At 36.3% G+C, this 18403-nt stretch overlaps 2 protein-coding genes across 3 annotated transcripts; one reads left to right on the top strand and one right to left on the bottom strand.

Annotated features, from left to right (window-relative positions):
* The first annotated feature begins 404 nt into the window (after nt 1–404).
* On the top strand, nt 405–5431 carry crebl2 (cAMP responsive element binding protein-like 2). The gene is made up of 3 exons (XM_030149919.1): nt 405–648; nt 1671–1868; nt 3781–5431. The coding sequence occupies exons 1-3, from the start codon at nt 634–636 to the stop codon at nt 3934–3936; spliced, it is 369 nt and encodes a 122-aa protein (XP_030005779.1). The 5' UTR covers nt 405–633; the 3' UTR covers nt 3937–5431.
* Nucleotides 5432–6875: 1444 nt separating this feature from the next.
* On the bottom strand, nt 6876–15919 carry gpr19 (G protein-coupled receptor 19). Of its 2 annotated transcripts, none has more exons than XM_030150765.1 (2): nt 15636–15919; nt 6876–11321 (listed from the first exon to the last, which is right to left on the bottom strand). In XM_030150765.1, exon 2 carries the CDS (start codon nt 11293–11295, stop codon nt 10006–10008), a length of 1290 nt encoding a protein of 429 aa, XP_030006625.1. In that variant the 5' UTR covers nt 11296–11321; nt 15636–15919; the 3' UTR covers nt 6876–10005. The 2 variants fall into 2 exon arrangements, with proteins under 2 accessions (XP_030006625.1, XP_030006624.1); XM_030150764.1 differs by lacking the exon at nt 15636–15919 and adding an exon at nt 15373–15625.
* Nucleotides 15920–18403: the final 2484 nt, after the last annotated feature.

Below are 18403 nucleotides of genomic sequence, written 5' to 3'. Positions count from 1 at the left end.
CAAACTCCACTCTTCAGCAATTTTCTCATAAACTGTGAACAATGTCTAAACTATTTCATTATCATTTCCCTTATATATTGCATTTATTTTCTATAACTTATGTCCTGTTAATCCATTGTTTATTCGTTTTGAGCCTTGTATTCCATCTGTTTCACCATTTAGAGGAGCAGAGACACCCAGGCCTCATCCCCAGTGACTTTCTGTTGTTCCTCCACTTTTCATTCAAGAAAATAAGGTAGATACACACAAAATCCAGTTTCACAATAATGTTCCATTAATGACATAGTTTCAACTGATAATGTTGTTACTTTTACTGCGAGGATTAATAATTATTATTTGTACTTCATTAAAACATAATGAAGACTATTTGGCGCCAAGTATCGCGAGAACACCAGGTTTCAATGTCTGACGTCAGTAGCAAAGACTGATGTAAACAGAGTGGCAGAAACAACACGCTAACCTCTCGGTTAGCTTGTTTCTTGCGTTTGTAAGGGAATAGCTCACACGTTTAAACGTAAATACCACGGTTAAATGTTTTTTAACTAGACTTCTGGATCTGCTGACGTTTTGTACCGTAATTTACCACATTAGCCAGCTTTTAGCTAACGTGAACATCACGTTAGCATAACCAAAATGGATGATAACAAGGTACGAAGACAGCTTTTACGATTTGTTTTCCTTTACTTAAGTTTCCACAGGCCATTGGGGGTTATTGTAATGTGTAATACTTTTTACGTTTGCTTTGAGGAACAGTGTGTGGTCCAATATATAGCTGCTGTTTAGGATAAATAGTTTTAAAACTAATCGTAGATGTAGCTTCGTCTGCTAATGGAAAACAACTTTTACTATAAATAAATGTATTCACACCACCTTTCTAGTCTTAATGCTTAATATGGTTTGTGAAATATTGGACAGACTACATTCTTATAAAGCATATATAATTTCACATAACAATTTTTCAAAGAAAAAAAATACCATTGAAAAACAGCACGACGGTTCCTGACAATACTACATCTTAGCAAAAACAGTGCATGTCACTTTTGAACGTAAACTTTGTGGTAATCTATAGAACAGATATTTGGGCAGCGACACAATTTTCATAATTTTAAGACACAAAAATTGACATAAATAGTCGAGATGGCTGAAATGGATATTCATACATAGCCCAAATTATATTGCATGGAATCTTTGTTGTTTCTGGATGGTCAAACAAGTGATTAGAAGGCCTCACTTCATGTTATGGAGAATCATAATCTTAATTCCACTTCTACACATATTCTCATCTTAATTTCGTGAAATTGGAAACTTCTGAAATGTACAGACCAGAGACGAAACTGTAGAAAATAATTTGATGGCGAAATGTGGCCAAGGTAGGTACATCCAATGTGAGCATATGAGCATTATAACAATTTTAAAGCATCTTAATAAATGTTTCAACTTTAAGTTTGCTTTTTTTTTTTTTTTTTTTTTTTACACAGTACCTCTTTTATCCAGTGTCACTGAATCCTAAATTACATCATACACACACTGGATTTGCTCTTCTGATAATAGAATTGCATGCAATTTGAATCATTTTGTGACTCTACTTTAACCTTCAGAAGATCAAATGCGACCAGCTCATATGAATATATGAAGACTGATAAATAACAGTTATTAATTTCTATTGGCAGATGTTGGCAGGTAAAGTGAAGAAGCCTGGGAAACGCGGTCGCAAACCTGCAAAGATTGACCTGAAAGCCAAACTGGAACGCAGTCGTCAGAGTGCACGAGAATGCAGAGCGAGGAAGAAGCTTCGATACCAGTACCTGGAGGAACTGGTTTCCAGTAAAGAGAGGGCCATCTGTGCTCTGCGGGAAGAGCTCGAGATGGTGAGCAAATGTTTTAGTGATATCGTTATACTAAAATTGTACTATTTTAAATGACATGTTCCTGCTGTCAGGAAAGTTGATAGGTCACATTGGAGAACTGACTGGGAAAGAAAAAAGTTGAAAAAAGCAAAACTGAGAATCGCTACAACATCGATCAACATATGACTTAAGACATTTAGAGATCTGTAGGTCATCCTTAATTGCGAGTTTCTTCTCTGAAACTGCATATACATTTTTAAAATTAATTATTATTATTTTTATTTATTTATTTTTACAGATAAATAGAAAGTAAATCTGCACCACTGTTTTTAATAAACTGATAAACTCTTTTAAGTAAAATGCCAAATGAGTTCTGTTTTCATCTAGATTTTTGTCTAACCTCTGAGACAGTGCACAGATTATTTTTTGCTTTCAAATCATTAGTGGGACACAATAACATTTTATTAATCAAATGTAATTGATGAAATGTATATAGATGAATTAATTAATAATCTTAAACAACTGTTGTTTGCTGCAGCCCTACATTAAGTGCATTATTGGACTGAAAAGTAAAAAGAAAAGCCCTGCCACAAATCAACAGTTGCATCTTTTCTAGGAAAACATTCTTCTTGGTGATCTGATATCCGTTAGAGACAAGAAGAATGTTAAATTAATTGTACTGCTGTCAGTTTCAGTGGTTTTTACATTTTCACACAATATTCGAATGGATTCATGGTGTAGCATTGAGCTAGGGTGTGAAACCGTTTCCTCAGTTGTCTCAATCATTTTGCTGTGTCATCTGAAGTTTAAGAGCTGCAGGCAACATTTTCACCGCAGTATGGCTATTTTTATAACCTTCAGTGTCTTAGAAAGGTAAGCAACACACATTCAGCTGTGGTTTTCTAATGTTGGGCTCTACCTCCACTCTGGGTAATGGTGTTAAGGGTTCACATGGTTTGTGCTTAAAACACATACACAGCTGCACAACTGTCACCCTGATTCTCAAGTCTAAATTATCAGTAGTGATTAATTTCTGTAAATCACCTGTTGATATGAAGTGATACAGGTGATCTGTGCAGCTTGTGTTGGCCATGACAATCTGCACTGGGTGTCATTGTAGGGATAGCATCAGTAAGTTAAGTAGCCAGTTGGAAATATGCAGAGATAAACACTATATTTATATTTTCTATATTACATGAAGTCAGTTGATTGGAATTTACTAGTTTTAGCAAAAAATCTTTTTGCCAAAGTTGTTGTTAAAATGAAAAATTGGAAGACTACACACGTCAACCACAGCTGGGCTGCATATCAAATCAATTCTATTCATGTGTCCTTGTTCTTCATGAAAATCATGAAATATGCTTAAATTACAAAATTGAGAATAGTACTTCCTCTGGAGACCTGTTTGCTTGCTGTGTTTTATACATATATATATATATATATATATATATATATATATATATATATATATATATATATATATATATATATATATATATGTGTGTGTGTGTGTATACACATATATATACATGTATATATGTGTGTGTGTGTGTGTATGTATGTATGTATATGTGTGTGTACTGTATATATGTGTGTGTGTGTGTGTTAATTATGAATATGTTTCTCCAGTCACTGCCTATGAGGGGCGCTTTATTTTGTTCAAAATTAGTTTGTATTATGTATGTTAATTGTGAATCATACATGATCGAGGAAAGAACTGAGGTACAGTTTTTTGTGGGTATAATGGCCAGCTGTAATTTGAATGATGAATGAATAAACAGATCAGTTCTGAGCGGTGAACAAACTTTCATTTGTCAGGATCAGGATTTTAAAATGTGTTTTTACAAATGTTTTAAAATAAACACAGATTTAGACTGTGATCATATTCTTCATCTTGAATCACCAATCTTTTGTTCTTATTTTTCTGCTGCAGTACAAACAGTGGTGTTCGGCCATGGACCAGGGGAAGATCCCGTCAGAGATTAAAGCTCTGCTCACAGGTGATGATCAGAAAATCCCTCAGAGCGGCAGCAGCACCAAGGCGTCCAAGAACGGCAAAAACAGCATCAGCAGCAACGGCCAGGCCTGAAGGGAAACCGAGATGGAGCTGAAGCACTAATGATGTGAAGAGACTTGAGAGGAGATGACTGCAGCTGTCAGTCATCAACTTCTGACAGGGACATGCATGTTGTTAAAGGCTCAGTGGTTTCATTTTCTGTATTTAACCAGATGCGATTTCATATGTCATGATGCATACAGTGTTTAAAATGACCCTTTAATTTGAACTGCACCTCAGAGTTTTGCCCATGAGTGTGAAGAAAATATCCATAATCCTAGGTGAGAAACCCTATTTAAAGAGTCAAATATTAATGCATAAACATGAACCACCAGTAGTCAGCAACAAACGAAGACAAGATAAATTTAGTAAATATTCGACATGTCCACAGCAATAATTGTTCTCTATAATATGTCATACTCACCACTCCATTCAAAACGTTTTACAGAAATCATGCTTTTATCATCTAATTAATTCCAGTCATTTCCTCTGATCCTGTGGATTGTTTTACATCAGAAGTTTTCCATTAGCTTGAATGTTCAAATACTATTAATCCAAACAAATATGCACCCTTTCAGTCTCTTTGACTGTAGTCAACCCCCACATTTTCTTCAGAAATTGTAGCCATAATCCAATCAAATCTGACCTCAAATTCATACAGATGCGAAGATGTTTTTTGATTTAGAATTAATCTGAATAAACATCTGCACATACTTATCCACTTATAAATGTTTGGAAATAGGCTTTCTTTCTAACTGTGTAGCTTGCTTGAGTTTTCTTCTAACAACTCAAAAGTAGATGTTAATTATTGACAGACGTTAGAAATTTTAAGTCAGAGCCAACCAAAAAATATGTTTATGTCTTTGTTGAGATTATTTATTTTGTTCAGTTTTAATTTGACTGATGTGAAAAATCAGTAGGAAGTGTTGAATTTTATCATGAGCCAACAAAAAAACACTGGTGAGTATGATACCACACTCTTGTTATACTAATGAATTAATGGGTGGAGATAACAATAGACTACTCAATTATGTTTATATGTCCTAATAGTATCCGCATTTTTATTGTCCCTATTAAGCCAAGTACGGATAAGTTTAAGGGAAAAATACCACAAAATAATCACTCCTTTTTGGCTGTTTTTATGTGTTGATCCAGGTCCAATGGTCAGGATGTGAAATGTACTTTGATGAATGTGTTGGATATATTTTTGTATTTGTAATTTATATCGACTCGGAGAAAGCTCATTTGTAATTTTTTTTTTCTCTGCCTCTTTGGCTTTTTGTAAACAGACTGATTCACACAGCTTGTAATTACTCTAATTTAGCATCAGCAGCAGTCAGTGTTTTATTAGTTTTTTTTTTCTCTCTGCTAATGTTACCCTCTTTAGTGAGGCGATTAAATCGTCATAAAAATATGTGCACTTTCTTACATTAGGCAGAAGCACTTTTTCAGCTGATGGTAGGTTGTTTAGAAACGTCAAAATGTTGATCTTTTTGTTTGTTGAATTAAATAAAAATATGACTTACAGATATATCTTCTGGTTGCTTAATTGCCTCCATCTGAGCTGCAGTTTTAAGTTGAGTTAGTTTAACATGTTGTCTGGTCTGTTTGTTGTCCTGAAAACCACTAGAGGGCAGTGCACCTGAGTTTAAAAGCCTCTGCAGAGATCCACAGATGATGAGGAACGGTTACTGAAGCTTAAAAATAGAAATTATTACTTAATGGGAAGCAGCACCATTTTATTTATGTAGCACAAATCATAATACATGACTATCTCAAGTATCGATGGTTGCAAAGGTAAATATACTCTACTGCGCAAAGGTCCTGGGCCAACAATAGGTGTGATGGTTTAATAAAGTTATAGTGACCACACATATGCATTTCTCAGTCTCTGTATCAAGATCCAATCTGATATATGTGAAGCATGAACAGCAGGAAAAACAAAAGTTTCAGGGATAAAAACAGCTTCTATAAACCAAACAGGTCAGAGTAAGTGTTCCCTCCCTTTGCACTTAACATGTTTTGTTCAGACAATATGAGATTCATTGGATTAATTTTCTGATGTGTTAAACCATGTTTCATTCAGCACATGTTAGATGTTTCTGATTGTTTGTGCTGTTTCTTGTCATGGGGTCAGGGGTCTTTAACCTTACAACCCATTTAGTACAGTATTCTGTATCTTTAAAGGCTGTGCACATATTTCCTGTGTTTTCTTGTTCTATTTGTAGAAAAGAGAATGGGAAATAAATATAAATGCTCATTTCAAACCTGCAAAAACAACAAAGCTAAAGACTTGTGCACAGTTCTGTATGTACGTTTCCTTAATATTAATTTAGCTCTTTAGACTCAAATTAGTTTTGCTGAAAAGTTTTTGTTCCTTGGGAATCTTGTAATGGAGTGTTTTGCTCTTTTTTTTGTTCCTGTAATTATGCAACTTGGCTTTTTTTCCCCGACTGAGACCAGGTTACAAGATAATAAATTATAAACATAAGGTCATCAGATATATGGCTGGATGATAGTGTTGTATAGATGCTGTGTCTGTTGGATTCTAACAGCTGCCATTAAATCAGATTTACTTTTGTCAGTTTTCTGTGGTCCAACGCTGACATATATATAATTTTAGTTTTGCTTCCAAAATTGGTTTCATTTTTCTCTTAACTGGACACAACATGTTCTTGTGGGTCTTAAACTGAGGTGAATGAAATTTACACATAATATAGTGAGGTCTATACATAAATTGGACAAATCTTTCTAAAATTCCCTCTGTTCATTTTCTGTTTAAAAGAAAAAGTGTAAAAACAACAGAAATGCATTAAACATATATCACTGAGTCCATCTGTGTTTTTGCTTTTTGCCGAATTTTTCTTTATATACTCAAAGAAAATCCTTAAAGTCATAAAATGATTTATTTGTACAGACTATTGTACATTGTCTTGACAGCCTTAAAAACATTTTGAACCACCTTAGATGTCTGTGCATCTTATGTGTTCACTAGATTTATTTTCGTATAAAGCATGGACCTTATAAACACAGATTACAGAAAAAGACATTTAACAACTGTGTCATCACATACATGTCCAGGTGTTTGTACAAGCAGGTACAGCAAAAGTAGGACTTGGGTGAGATCAGCTCTGTACAGGTGAAGCCAGGCATCGACAATCAAAGACTCTGATGCTGCAGCAGCATCTGAACAAAGCCATTAATCAGATGGAGAAAAGTGGAGGAAAATGTATAGAAAAACTTATTTGCTTGATATACTTAGTAGTGTTATTTATTGTATTTTCTTTAGTAGAATGGCCTTTTTCAGAGCAAGATATATAATTACATTGTATTCAGATAAAATATATATTAGCTATATATTAGCAGATTATGCAGCTGGAAGAATTAAATGATTCGTCAAACAATATATACTTACTCAACTTCTAATTGGCTAATTTTCAGTTTTAAAATGTTTCACATTTTACAGATGAAACAAATTTTTAAAAATTTCAGAAAAGAGAAAATGATTACTTGAAGCCTAAGTGAACTTGCAGCTGGCAAAATTGGGATGTTTTTAATCGTTTTTGCCGATGGGTAAAATCTGTAGTTTTAGCTGTCATGTTTTACCCATTTTAAGTTTTTCCATTTGAACCAATGTCTCATGATGTTGTAACCAAACACACCTAAAAAACCTGATAAAACCGATCAGCTTTAATCTTTTCATTTTACTAACATAAAATGACATGCATGTTATACTAGCATATGTTAGGATACTAACGTCAATGTTATGCTAAATTTCAGCTTTAAGAAAAAAGTGAAAAGAATTATTAAGAAAAATTTATTGTCCTACAATATCTAATTAATAGTTAATTATAATTATATATCAAATTATAAGATAGTGTAAGTACGTTACCACACAAATGTAATGTAAAAGCTAGTTAAAGTCACACAATAAATAATTAAGTGCAGGTCTACGTTCATTCAAATGCAGCAGCACCAGAGTCTTTTCATTTAAATAAGATATATAAAGGTAAATCTGAAGGGGAAAAAAAAGTTAATATTTCTATGTTTTTGACATATTTGACAATTTAATGTTTCATTTTTCACTGCCATGTGTTGCCTAAAATGATTTTTTTTTTAAAATAATGGTAGGCTACTGCCTGCAGACTGCAACCTGAGAATACTACCTTAAAACTAATTTTGAAATTCAGATGGTGACATAGTGTTCCTTATTATAATTTATAGCTTAATCAAAAACAGAAAAATACTGTAAATGTGGAGTAGTGAAAAGTGTTGAATTACAGTCTGACATCTCTTTTACCGTCTATGAGGTTTTATTTGACTGATTATTCTTTAAAGCTGAAACCTAATACTGACAAACTACATGAAAATGTGTCATTAATTATTGAGAAATTTTCAACATAAAAATAAATTAAATCAGCACTGAACTCTCTTAAGGGTTAAATATTGTACTTTCTCAGTAAATTACAGCAGCAAGAAGGTAGTCTGAAACCGAGGCAGACATTACATTGGCGTTGTTGAGTGTATCCAAAAATGACTCAGACTTTGACGTCATTTTAATGCCAAAATATTTAGTGTGCATTTGCTGTTAGTGGAATATAAAACAGCTCTCTGACTGGAACTTTGTCGATGAAATGTACCTTGAGAGTCATAGTAGAGAAGTGAAGTTCTGCCCCATAGGACTTAAGGGAAAAAAAAGTATTACAATCACTGGTGAGAGATGTAATTTTCCGATTATGTATGAATTATGCCATCATTTACACATATGACCTTTGTCAGTTTACAAGACAATTACACAAAAAAGTCTTAGTTGGTGGTAACACTGTTGAAGCATCAGGCTGCGTACATAAAAAAAACTGCACACCCCCAGGGGTGATGTCATCATAAATTTCTCTCTCCATGATCTCTTCTGAGTTGCCAAAAATGTGTATGCATCCTCAACTCGACCAGAATTACACTCAGTTTCAGGTGTTAACACTATTCATCTCACCATCGAAGAATGAGGTGAAATATGCCAAATACACCAAAACAACCATTTTGATGTTGGCAGGACTTGGTGACGTGTATCACATCATGCAACAACAGATGCAGTGCACTGAGCTGTTTTTGCATAAAACTAGTTGTTAATTTACTATCTTTACCACAAACTGCGATTTTCTTGGGTAAAATTATACCTTAAATAGACATACATTAAATGTGTACTTCATAACTGCACTGACATCAAAAATGATATGTCCCTCACCATTGACTGCCATTCATTTTTTCCTGAAGTTATGTCTCATGGGGTACACTGCTCACTTTTATCCTTCAGTTCTTATATCTGCAGACTTGTACTGTTTGACTTTTATTATCTGACAACTCAATATTTTCTAAGACAGTTTTCATCCTTTGTTCTGATTATCCAACCATGTTCATGTTCAAGAATTCAACTGTTGGTCGAACATCAGCAATGAAAAAATAAACAGGATGAGAGTTTCGGGAACCCAAAATATCTCCTGGCATTTCACTGCATTTCCTGGCAAATATCTCCTTGCATTTTAGTTTTTCCTCTGGTTTCATTTTAATGAAGTGAGTGTAGGGTAAAAGAGTTTAAAACTAGGCTTAAAACAACTCAACATTAATCTGAATTTCAAAAAGCAGATAATGCCATTGTTAACATATGGCTTGCAGCTGCCACTATTATTTGCTCCTACCACATACATAACTGCGGCACATCATATGTGTGCACAAAAGGTCACTGATAGATGGTCACAGACTATGTTTAACTAGCTAACAGACTGATGATATCAAAACACAAAATCAAATGTATCAGTGACTACATGATCCATCAAACACAGCACACAAATAAATGATCATTTAAAATTCTTGTATAAAAACAGCTTGCTGGTCACAGCTGTTGAGACTGTCAGGATATGGCTGCCAGAAAGGATGGTATATCAGAAAAAGCCCTTTATACAAACTGAGCACATTCTGTTTTTGTGAGCTTTTGTCCCAGTAAATACATAGCTATCATGATAACCCACATTGTGCGCACCTGCCAACACTGACTTTGTGTGGTTGAATATCAGACCAGTCCACGTCCTTATGTCTGTCAGAGATACATTACACAAAAGTATTTGGGGGGTTAGCATTGGTGGGCCAGGCTACCTTCTTTTCTTTTGCTTCTCGGTCAAATGTATCGTAAACAGAATCCTTGGTGACCATCTTTGATTGTACTGGGATGTCCACCACCCCAATGTAGTTCTTTTTAGCCATTCGAGAACTTGCTGTGATGGTGTACGCGTTACTGCGATAACATTTCATGGATGACATGCAGAAGGTCTCCTGCATGCCCCTCCTGAAGTTTGCATTGTACACTGAGTAAAGAGTTGGTTTGGATGCGGTGGAGCTGAAGGAGATCCAGGTAATTGCTGTGAAGAATAGCAGCCCCTGCCTGTCGGGACCATCAGACTCCGTCGGGTGCCACAGTTGGGCCACATAAAAGGGCGTCCAGGTGAGGAAGAACACTGAATTGAGCATGAGAAACATCTTGATAGTCTTGACTTTAGTCCGTGGGACGATGTTCATTGTTCGGCGTACAGTGTGGCCATCAGCACTAATCCTCCAGATATAACGAATCACCCTCTGGTAAAACGACACAATCAGTGCCACTGGGACCACAAAACTGAACAAAAGGTGAACTGCAGCGTAGGCTATACTACCCCAACTGTCTGGAAGAAAAAAGTCACAATGACCCACGCTGCTGTCAACTGCTGTGGAGCCATAGAAGAAGAAGCAGGGACACACAAATGCTGCATCAAACAGCCATGAGGCCAGGATCATCTTCTTTGCTTTCTCCCTGGACACCTTGAAGCTGAGTGGGTAGATGATCGTATAGAAACGGTCCACAGAGATGGAAAGCAGGACATATACCTGCACGCCAGGGCAAAGGTGCTGCAGATAGCGTACAATCTTGCAAGCAGCAGCACTCAGTGGCCATCGACCTGAGGTCACCTGCAGGAGAATGAAGGGGGCGCAGCCGAGGCTCATGAGCAGGTCCGAGCAGGCCATAGACACCACAAAGTAGTTGGTGGTGGACTGAGTCCGTCGGCTCCTGTGGATGACCAGGCAGACGAGGGCATTTCCCAGGATGGAGACCAGCCAGACAATCCCAAACACTAAGCCCAGGATGGCAACCTCACCTGAAGTCAGTTCATAAGAGGCAGAGGTCCTGTTTGACTGGCTGGTGAATGAGCCCTCTTGGCTGCAGAGGGGAGTTGTGGGTAAGGTTGCCAGGACAGTTGGGTTTTCCCTCTCAGAGTAGTTAAATGACATCTGAGTCAAAGATGTGAAAGATGGTAAGTAAAGGGAGGGATTGACACCAACTGTGTTTGTTGACTGGGCATACACCATAGTTATGCTGCTGCAACAGTGAGGAGCTGTGGAGACAAAAAATAGTTACAATTAGTACACCAATGTATGGCATTTACAGATTTGACCTTCCAAAATGAGATATCATTCATCAAAACTGTGTTGTCTTGTCAAAATCTGCAGGGCTAAAACTTAATGTTTCCAATTTCTTCCAAAGTTACCACCTAGTCTTTAAACAAACACTGCTCTGACTCACAGATTTGTTGGTTTAGGCCTCCCACTGGCTGACCATTTCACTCAGCACTTTCCTCCCCTTCTGCCATCTCTGTTACAAGTTTTCCTAACTAAAGGCGCACTCCAAACTAACATCTTAAATGCTGAAAGTGTCTTGTTTTGATGAAGATTTTCAGCATTCTATTTTGTGGGGGTTTAGAAATGTTAACGCCAGGGCCCGCCTCCCATATGCTCAATATGCTGACTGGCTGACTTGTTTAAGTAACTGGAACAGGTTTGGTAGGTACCAGTCTTCTAGCGGTTGGTAATGTTTGTGTTGGTAAAGTTTGGTGCTTGGTTGGTTGTTGGGTCAATAGGCAAGTTATTTTGACAGTCTGTCAAAATAACCAGCTATGAGTTTTAGTTTGTGGAAGAAAGCTTCATGATCCTATAATTCAAATGTGTAGAAACAATGAACTTTATACTTTATTCAGTGAGTGATACAGTCTGTGGATACATAGTGTTGACTCATCGGTGGTTTTGGTAGTTGTAAGTGTGTTCTGGTAGGTGACTTTGAAAATAGGAATTCTCACTAAACTCCACTTTGCAGCACAGTAAATCTAATAAAAACACAAACAGTTTTGCATAGCGCATTGTTGTCTGAAATATGGCTTTGATTTATCTCTAAACAAAGGATAATGATCTTCTTCTAAACATATACAATCACCTCAAACCCATTAGCAGCAACTAACTTCCAGTATCCCAGGCCGTGCAGCTGGTTTATTTCATTAATGCTTCACAGAGATCCAGCCCAGTGTCTACAGAGATCCCTTCATCCTCTGAGGTCACCCATTAAAGATGTGACAAACCTCAGGAGGGAAGGGCTACATGTTAATGGTTGCCTTTGTGTTTACTCTGCTGTCTCTGGCTTTAGCAACGTCATTCTGACTTGACTGATGGTTGGGGGTTGGACAAACACATCCAGTTGCATCCTGTGAGGTTTTAATGAGGGGGGTCTTTAAGGAAATCTTTTACAATGGTAATAAACAGATTGTATGAAACACCTCACTCTATGTTCATAAAAAAACACATAAATGAATAGCGTTGTCTGCTTTAATCACTATTAAGGCTGCATCTAACACTTATTAAAGAAGAATTAAAGATATGACAAAGGAAAGGAGTAAACTTTAACAGTGGGGAACATGATATTCATAAATCTTTGTCTGCGTTGCTTAAAAAATTAATACATTTACTATCAAATGGTTTGTCATAGTGTATTTTATGTAACAAGATCAATATTCTGAACCTTTATAATGAAAGTGCTCTTTTTTCCTTATTCAGTTTCATTGTCTTGCATGTTCATATACAATGAGGCTCTGAGTATATCTGAAGCACAATTCAGATCCTTATTGGTATCAGAATACGCTGTGAAGCCTAATAAACTATTTGAGGTAACAAATTATCAAAATCCACTGTAAGTTTGTTGTTTACAGTTTAAAACACTGATGCAAAATTGAATATAGTCACAGGACTAGAGCTGAGTGTTACAGCCATAAATGTTGTCATGATTTTAAAAAATCAGTCAGTATTGGTAGTGAAATTTGAAGAAACTACACGGTGATTTGTGGTTTTAAATCTTTCATAAATCCAGAGAAAAACAGTCAGTAACTGAAATATAAAATGTTTGTTCAATGCCAAAACATGCAATATAAAATTGTAACATAACATTATTTTTTGATAATAACAGCTGCTGATTCTCACAATAGAGAGCCAAAGTCCAACCTCTTCCACAATGCCCCATGGGACATAAAAAAAAAAAAAAAAAAAAAAAAAAAAAAAAAAATCCCTATATGAATGGCGGTGTAGCAACCAACAATGTAATCACAGCCAACAAAATAATAATTTTAACAGTTTTTATTGTTATAAAGCCAATAACCAAATAACTTGCTAATAATGTAATAAAGGTTTTGAGCCAATAACATAATGGCATTTAGCTAATAATGTAATAAGTTATTATGTTACTGGCGGGTTGTTACAATATTGGCTTAATATTAGAAGAAAAAAAAAACTTTGAAAATATAGTAACTGTAGCCAAGAATGTAGTAATAAGTAAGTAGGACTGCATTTCTTGGATATAAAAGATTTTTTTTTGACGTTTTAGTTGGTACAGTGGTTGGCACAGTCGTCATATTCATTCTTCAAGGATATGTACTATGCAGTATCCTCTCTACTTAAATATGTCTCAAGCATTTTATTACATTATTGGCAAGTTATTATGTTGGCTTCATTACATTTAAAAAGGCCAAAATTATTATGTTATTGGCCATTATTGTGTTTATTGCTGCTGCAGGTGGTCAATGAATAATTCATTGAACCATTTACACATATGATGTTTGAAATATAACTTTATAAATCAAGAAAGTCACAGTTTGTGGCAAAGATAGAAGAGAAACCCTTAGTTTTGTGTTAAACAGCTCAATGGACTGCATCTCTCATCACACATGATCCACATCACCAACACCAAAACAGTCGCTGCCTTGACACATTTTACCTCAATCTTTGAGAGCGAGGTGAAAAAACAACAGAAGAGGTGAAAATCAAAACAGGCCTAGTCATGGTGAAACTAGACGTCTCCAGACTCTGAACAGATCACAGAGCCTGATGCGATGACATTGTCTCCATGACTTGTGAGTGTGTAGTCTTTATATTCACAGCTTGATACTTCAACAGTTTTAACACAAACTGTGCTGTAGATATATTATTTTAAGCTCACAAACATCATATGTGTAAATGATGGCATATTTTTTCCAAAATAATGTCCTATGGGACACAACAAAACGGCAGGACTGTGTTTCTCTATATTAAATAAAAATGATAACAGATATGACGTCTGTTGGTGCAGAATATTCTGAGCAACTGCAGAGCTCCAAATGATACTCAGTTACTTAAGAACCTGCTAAAATCATACAAATGGGCTGCAGAATTTCCCCAAAATGAATTTCCTCCACTTGTATCTTGATTTTTTCCCACCCTGTTTGGGTGATGTAAGTGATTCGGATGGTGGATGATTTCAACAAGAAATTTCTGAAATGGAAACAAGTACCGAGAGGTTTCAACCCAAATGTGGCAGTGATTACAGATGATTCCAACAAACAAACGTTTGGAACAAATCAAAATAAAAGTTGATGGACTTATTTGTATTCTTCATTGAGTAGATTTGACCAGTTTAGCACATATTATCCTCAGATTGTGAATACACACTTAAAGGTGTTGAAAGATTGTGTTCTTGTACATCTTCATCTACTCAAATCCAGGTGAACTTCAGATTTCACATCAGTAATCAGCACGATTTAGTCAAGATCAGATGTTTGTCCTCCAGTGCCACTCTATTATTTGTAATAATTTCATAATTTTATTATCCAATCCTACAGATAATTGAAGTGCAACACTGTTTACAAAAAGGTGGAAACAAATAAAACACCTCAGCTGAGGATCCTTCATATACAACCTGGATTCAGTAAAGAGTTAAATCTCCAGATGGAAAAATACTGACAGTCAAATCCAAATGGTTAGCCTCAATAAGCACAAAAGCAAATAATTCATGATATAAACTGTACAAATCGTGTTTTCTATGGGCGACACAGCATCGTAGGTGACTTCAGTGCATGTAGGCCTGCTTTTAGCGTCGTCGTGTTCAACATAAACATCAACCTGTAGCTGATCCACAGGAGGAACACTAGTGTGTGTGGAACTAATACACACATACACAAATGCAGCACTTTACATGATAGAATTACACCATCCCAGCGGTGTAATAATTGCAAAATCCATCCATGAGGAATCAAATCTACATTTTGCACAAACACATAAACAACCCGTGTCACTCCCACAGCATCCGGCCTGTACCTGCGCGTGTCCGTGTCCCATCCCGCATCCTATTCACCGACTGATACCAGAGGAAAATAAAAGCACAGTCCACACAGAAGCATCATGAAAACACGGTGGAATATGTGGTCTGTTCATGCGGTCTACAGGTGATGGTCTAAGCCTGTCTGATCGGGTCCTGGTCTGCGCTCTGACGCATCACGCACCGCCGTCTCCATCCGAGACATTCACCGCATCAGTGATGTGCGGCATCGGCTTCAGTCTGAGCTTTAACACACACTCACCGGTTCACAGCAGAGCAGGCACAAAACACTCATTTTGGTGGGTTTTCCGAGATTCACTGCGGGAGAGAAAGGCGAGCAGGAGCCCAGAGGAGGAGGAGGAGGAGGAGGAGGAGGAGGAGGAGGAGGAGGAGGAGGAGGAGCGGATGGTCCGTGAAGGCAGCCGACATCATAGCTGTTTGGTCTGTATGTCTGTCTGTTCATCTGTCTGTCTGTCTGTCTGTCTATGGTCCTCACAGGCTGCTGATTGAAGGATGAAGCTGCAGCTGAGGAGGAGGAGGAGGAGGAGGAGGAGGAGGAGGAGGAGGAGGAGGAGGAAGCAGGTTTTCCTCTCAGCGACAGGGCCGGATAAAATGCATCTGCGGTCTTAAACAACCAGTAGGTTAATGCCCCCCCCCCCCCCCCCCCCCCCCCCAAACGACACCCATGAACATCCACCAACAAAGACCCCCAATCAATTGGCAATTACCTAATATTTAAAAAGCCTAAACTTACTGTGTAACTTATTTACTGCTGTCCATATATTTATCTGCTTTTTGTCCCCCCCTTTTTTTTTTTTTTTAAATTTATTTAACCCAATAATACCAGACTTATCATATTTGATACATGAGTTTGGAAGCCCTCTAGATGATCAGTGTGATATTTTTGTCTTGAAAAACCCGATGTATACATGTAATACACGGATAATCCACCAGGGGGGAGGAATTCGTTCACCAGAGGCCTTTCCAGTGACACTACAGGACTGTCATTAATGAGGAAGGAGGCAGAATTTTGGCAACTTTGAAAAGGAATTACCAATGTGTTAGACATGTTTTTGTTATATTATGTTTTTGTTTGTTCAAAAATAGTAATATTTGAGCATTGAGACCCAATGTATCAAATATGATACAAAATTGATACATGGAAATTGATATTTCAAAAACATTTATTGGTTGTTCAAAAGGACCAATAAAGGCTCCAGTTTCAAAGAACTGGAATTTTCTGTCAATGACTTAATGGTTCAGGCTTTACAGGGTTAAGCCTCCTGTGGGCAGGTACTGTAAATTAACACTTTGCGATAAACATCTTGTACATATTCATATTATATGTGCAGTTCATGCTCCTGTCAAATAAAAGGATAAAAGTTTATCAGTATCATCTTTATTCTCCAAGTATGTAAACACATACAAGGAATTCTTTTCCGGTAGATATTGTCTCTTGTAAATTTTAAATACAAGGTATAATTTAAAAAATTTAAAATGTAAGAAAAGTAAAATAAGAAAAAAAAAACTTGTATACATATAAACTCCACATAAGACACAGTATCAATCCATATACAGTTATAGTCCAATAAAAGGTGTGGAAGTATTTCAGGAGTAGGAGTATCTAAAATTGTAAAAAATAATTTTGTTTTCTTTACCTGCCTTTTCAGTAACTTTAACACTATATGGAAAACACACACACACACGCACGCACGCACGCACACACACACACACACACACACAAAAAACAGATAAAAGAATTGGGACACATTAAATTCAAGTATTTCATTGGTAAAAAGAGGCTGGACTACAAAACATTAATGACATGTCATAATTTTATATTGCAATAAATATCATTAAAGTCATTACACTTGACTGTATTTATAAGTTGATAAGTTACACTAGTCACACATTAAATTCAGGTGTTTCCAGACTGTAAATTTGGAGGCTCTCGTGATATTTTCATATAGACTGAAATATTTTTATAGCCCATATTTCTTTATCTGTCTTTTCTTTTGTTAATATTTAAGCCTCCTGTGGACAGATGCTGCAAATTAACATTTCACTATAAACATGTCATATTTATTCATATTATATGTTGCAGTTTCAACGTTACTGTCACGTCTATGTCAAATAAATAAATAAATTCAATCAAATGGATAAATTAAGTTTTAAAATTTGATCAGTCATCACTTGATATGAAATTTTAAAGAAGTATTTTAGGGATATTTATTTGCATAAATGAAATATGGTCATAATTATGTTTTCTTTAGATTACCCAAAAATGAGAAATATTCTGTTTCCATTACCTTATACACTTAGTGGACAAAAGTATCGGGACACAGTAAATGAAGGTGTTTCATTGGGCTACAAAACTAGAACTTCTGCACGTCTGCTGGTGGAATTTTAGAACGTATAGGTTTTTCCACCATTGGACACTTTTTGACATTTTGCTGCAGGACAATATTTAATAACTTGATCCACATCTTTCTAATCTGGAAGATGAGCCAGAAGATAGAGTATATTTCTATTTCTAAATCTGATAAGTTTGAACACATGTTTCTGTTAGTGTATGCACAACATAGTGGAATTACTGAGCGTGGTGGATAAAATCTAAGGGAGTGAGTGGCTGCAATCTTTGGTTGTCTAATTCCTTCCTCTGTCATCAGAGTCCATTCTCCTCCACAGGTCAGCTCAGGTCTGATCCACTAAGAACCAGATGTACTGCAGATCTCCTCCTCATAACCATGGTCATGCTCTCAGGTCAGTTTATCAGTTTTACAAGAACCCATCTTATTCATAAATTGCCTCTATAGTCTGTGTTTTCACATTGAGATATTTTTCTTTGACAAACAGGTTGGTTTCTGTTTCTATTTTCCTGCCTATTTGCTGATTAGATCATGTGATTAATTAATGATCATTAAATATCTTTACCGTATGCCTCCCTCTTACCTGCTGACCTTCACACCATGTGGGGTTGCTCTCCTGTCTGCTCTATAAAAGGAAATCATGCTGTCTATCTACAGTTAT

Source organism: Sphaeramia orbicularis, chromosome 12 (assembly GCF_902148855.1).
Source record: "Sphaeramia orbicularis chromosome 12, fSphaOr1.1, whole genome shotgun sequence".
In the NCBI taxonomy this organism is placed as follows: Eukaryota; Metazoa; Chordata; class Actinopteri; order Kurtiformes; family Apogonidae; genus Sphaeramia; species Sphaeramia orbicularis.
Note: the sequence above shows the minus strand (reverse complement) of the source record. Positions and strands in the feature narration are given on the sequence as shown.